The sequence below is a fragment of the Phanerochaete carnosa genome, assembly GCF_000300595.1.
Source record: "Phanerochaete carnosa HHB-10118-sp unplaced genomic scaffold PHACAscaffold_255, whole genome shotgun sequence".
Classification (NCBI taxonomy): domain Eukaryota; kingdom Fungi; phylum Basidiomycota; class Agaricomycetes; order Polyporales; family Phanerochaetaceae; genus Phanerochaete; species Phanerochaete carnosa.
The window spans coordinates 1-3,053 of record NW_006767882.1 but is presented as its reverse complement, the minus strand read 5'-3'; the positions used below and the strand labels follow the sequence as shown (position 1 = coordinate 3,053).

General features: G+C 52.2%; 2 protein-coding genes across 2 annotated transcripts; both read left to right on the top strand.

Moving 5' to 3' along the window:
• Window positions 1–11: 11 nt before the first annotated feature.
• PHACADRAFT_266091 (uncharacterized protein) lies at window positions 12–914 on the top strand (the record flags this gene model as incomplete). Its single annotated transcript, XM_007402583.1, has 5 exons — window positions 12–66; window positions 122–192; window positions 245–391; window positions 443–586; window positions 643–914. Coding segments are annotated over 5 exons (480 nt in total), but the record flags the coding sequence as incomplete, so codon positions are not given.
• Window positions 915–1,926: 1,012 nt separating this feature from the next.
• Window positions 1,927–2,800, top strand: PHACADRAFT_214650 (uncharacterized protein; the record flags this gene model as incomplete). Its single annotated transcript, XM_007402582.1, has 3 exons — window positions 1,927–2,137; window positions 2,190–2,239; window positions 2,290–2,800. 3 exons carry the CDS (start codon window positions 1,930–1,932, stop codon window positions 2,632–2,634), a joined length of 603 nt encoding a protein of 200 aa, XP_007402644.1. The 3' UTR covers window positions 2,635–2,800.
• Between the last annotated feature and the right edge of the window lie 253 nt (window positions 2,801–3,053).

Genomic DNA, 3,053 nt, shown 5'->3' with positions numbered 1-3,053 from the left:
CCACTGGCAAGTTCGCGACCGTGTACTACACGCCCGAGCTCGATTCGCACGCCGCTTGCGGTGCCCGTATGTAGTACCCCCACACAGAACGACGATGGATACTGATATCGAGCGTGCCCAGCCTCCAAGGTGACCACGGACATCTTCAAGGGCAAGAAGGTCGTTATCTTTGCCGTTCCGGGAGCCTTCACGGTGGGTGATTAGCGCCGATGCGTCTTCGCTTCCCCTCTGATGTTTGCTACAGCCATCGTGCCATGCGAACCACCTGCCGCCGTTTGCGGAGAAGTACAATGAGCTCAAATCCAAAGGCGTCGACGACGTCTACGTCTTGTCAGCCAACGATCCCTTCGTGCTCAGCGGCTGGACCCGTATTCAGGGTGTTGCTGACAAGGTGCGTAAACAGTGCTGCATTGGAACGGCACTGTACTGATGGCGAGTCCAGATCGTCGGCCTCACGGACATTGAAGGTGCCTGGTCAAAGGAGCTTGGCCTGACCGTGGACCTTAGTGCCGCTGGCATCGGCCTCGGCACGCGTACCACTCGCTACGCGCTCTGCCTGGACGACCTCAAGGTCACATACCTCGGCGTACGTACTATCTTTCGCCACCTCGCAGAATCGATTGTCTGACCATCAATGCACAGGTCGAGCCGGACCCGACTCAAGTCACTGTCTCTGGCGCTGAAGCCGTCCTTGCCGCGCTCTGAATAGATGGTCGACCTAGAAGATATGTAACAAGTAGACTGTAAACGTACGAGATTGGGATCGAAATCGATTGATTTAGCTGTACACCGTCAGGACACTAGCAACTTAACAACTGACGCGTACAGTTAGATGGCATGGAGCGTAGGTACTGTATGTCGTAAACCGTAAACAGCTCACGAGACAAAGCGAACCAGAGCTAAGCTTCGATTCGTCATTAAGCAGCTTGCTACGTTACGCTTTCGCGGCGTCGAGATGTGCACTCAATCTTCCAGAGAAAGGGCGACAATATTCCAAAAAGGACACCATCGACTGGTCTTCTAAGTTTCGACGTTTTCGCTATTTTTCGAGAAGTCTTTGGGGCGAAATATGTTCACGGCTTTTTTTTTTGGAGAGATGTATCCCGAGATAGACTTCTCGGTCGAAAAGTATTTTGGGCGCTCTTTTGTTGAAGTCGTCTGTCCTTAAGCAAGTTCGTCATGCTGGTCTCATTTCTCACCTGTATGACTAACTGAATCTCTGCGGCCTTTTTTTCGCTTTCCGTTTCAATTTAACTTCGCTATTTCGTGCAAACATGGCGGGGTGCGTACATTCCGCGATGCCCTCGCGTTCTGTTGAATTCATAGCAGCTCTTCAGGAATACCATACACGCTATCCCGCAGGAGATATTGGATCACATCATTGGCTTCGTTCGAGACAAGCGAAGACTCAAAGCGTGTGCGTTGACTTGCCGGTCTTGGACACGTGCAAGCCAACAAGACCTTCACGCGGAGTACCGTTATAGCTGAGAACGACTCAGAGCCATTGATGCCGCATGGTACTCGAACCCTGCAACTGCGGCGATGGTGCGGTATTTAACACTTATTAGGCTTCCTTCGCTAACAAGCAACGTGGTAAACTACGACATGGCGGCCTGGGCCAACCTCTCCCGCTTCACTCACATCACGTTCGTTTGGGTAGATTGGACTTCCTGTACCCCAGGCGACCACGAGCGCGGCAGCGTGTGATGTTCAGCCGAGTAACGGAGCCAAAGATCTCGCCTAGTGCTCGGCACTGGCAGTGTGGCGAGGATTTTGTCTTCTTCCTCTCTGCATTGCCCAATGTCACGAGACTCGAGCTACACGGTTGCTGTCTACTTCTCGAGGAGGAATCCGATTTGGATCGCTTCCCACGTCAGATGGCGGAGACTATTCCTGGCTCCGAGCTGCAAAGCTTGACTTGGCGGCCCAATGGACCCAGCTCCTGGAGCTCGAGGCGTGAAACCATCCAGGGTTCGTCGGCCCATGCCTCCCACATTTCCTAACGTCATTAAGGAAGGGCTACGCTTCAAGTGGGGATCTACGGTCGGCTTCGCTGCGTTTCCGGGTTATGTTCGCGCCATGGGTTCTGTACTAACCCACCTGGGAATATCGCTGCTTCACGAAGATAACAGCTACCGTACGTTTTTCATCATAATGCTGTCGCGTACTCCACTTCTAACACCTAAAAGTCCTTGCTAAATTCGGACTTGAGGGATGCACGCATCTGTGGAGCAGCACGGTGGGTAGTCTTTGCGCGCTGGCGGATGGTGAAGCTACCTACTACCGCAGGATCGCTCCTGGGTCCTACAAATGCTTGCACAAATCTGCTCTCCACATTTGACAGCTGTCGTGCTCAATCTCTATCTGGGCAAGCTGGCTGACCTCTTGGCGCTCAACTTCAATCTCATCGACACCGTCCCTTCCGAAACACGCTTCGCGCGAACAATGCTCACGCTTTCCTTTACTCCTTTGCCGTATCCTCTGCCTCATGGCGAGAGGGGTCCAGACGATCGAATTTTGGAGTACTTCACGTACGCCATCTCGAAGATGCAAAACCTTTATGACCAAAGGCTGATCGCTCTCCTTCCTCATGGATTGTCACCCAGCGCGGCTGTATTGCCCTACGATATGTAGAAGTGCTCCCCGGATTGGTCTTGTTATTTGTTACTTTGCAGGCTCGATAGCTCTCTCGGTACGATACGTGTCTTGAAGTGATCTTCAAATGCTGTTCTTAGTTTGTATATTGTGCTTACAGTTTAAGGAAGCTTCAGACGGCATCAGTTTCAAAAGCAGCTTTGCCGCATAGCATCAGCACACACCCACGAAGGATCGCCCTTGTCCCGCTGTGGGTTTTTGTGAGCTGTAGCATATTCTGTTTCCTGATCTCCTCTTTAAGGCGCTGTAGTGACACACGGTTAGGCACCTCAAGATATATGGACGAGCAGTAGACTGGCACACGAAGTTATCAAGCTCTTTGGACACCTGTGAACGACTTTCTACAAACGGAAGATGTACTGCGGTCAAGGAACTGGCAGGCGGCGGCTAGTCAGCGT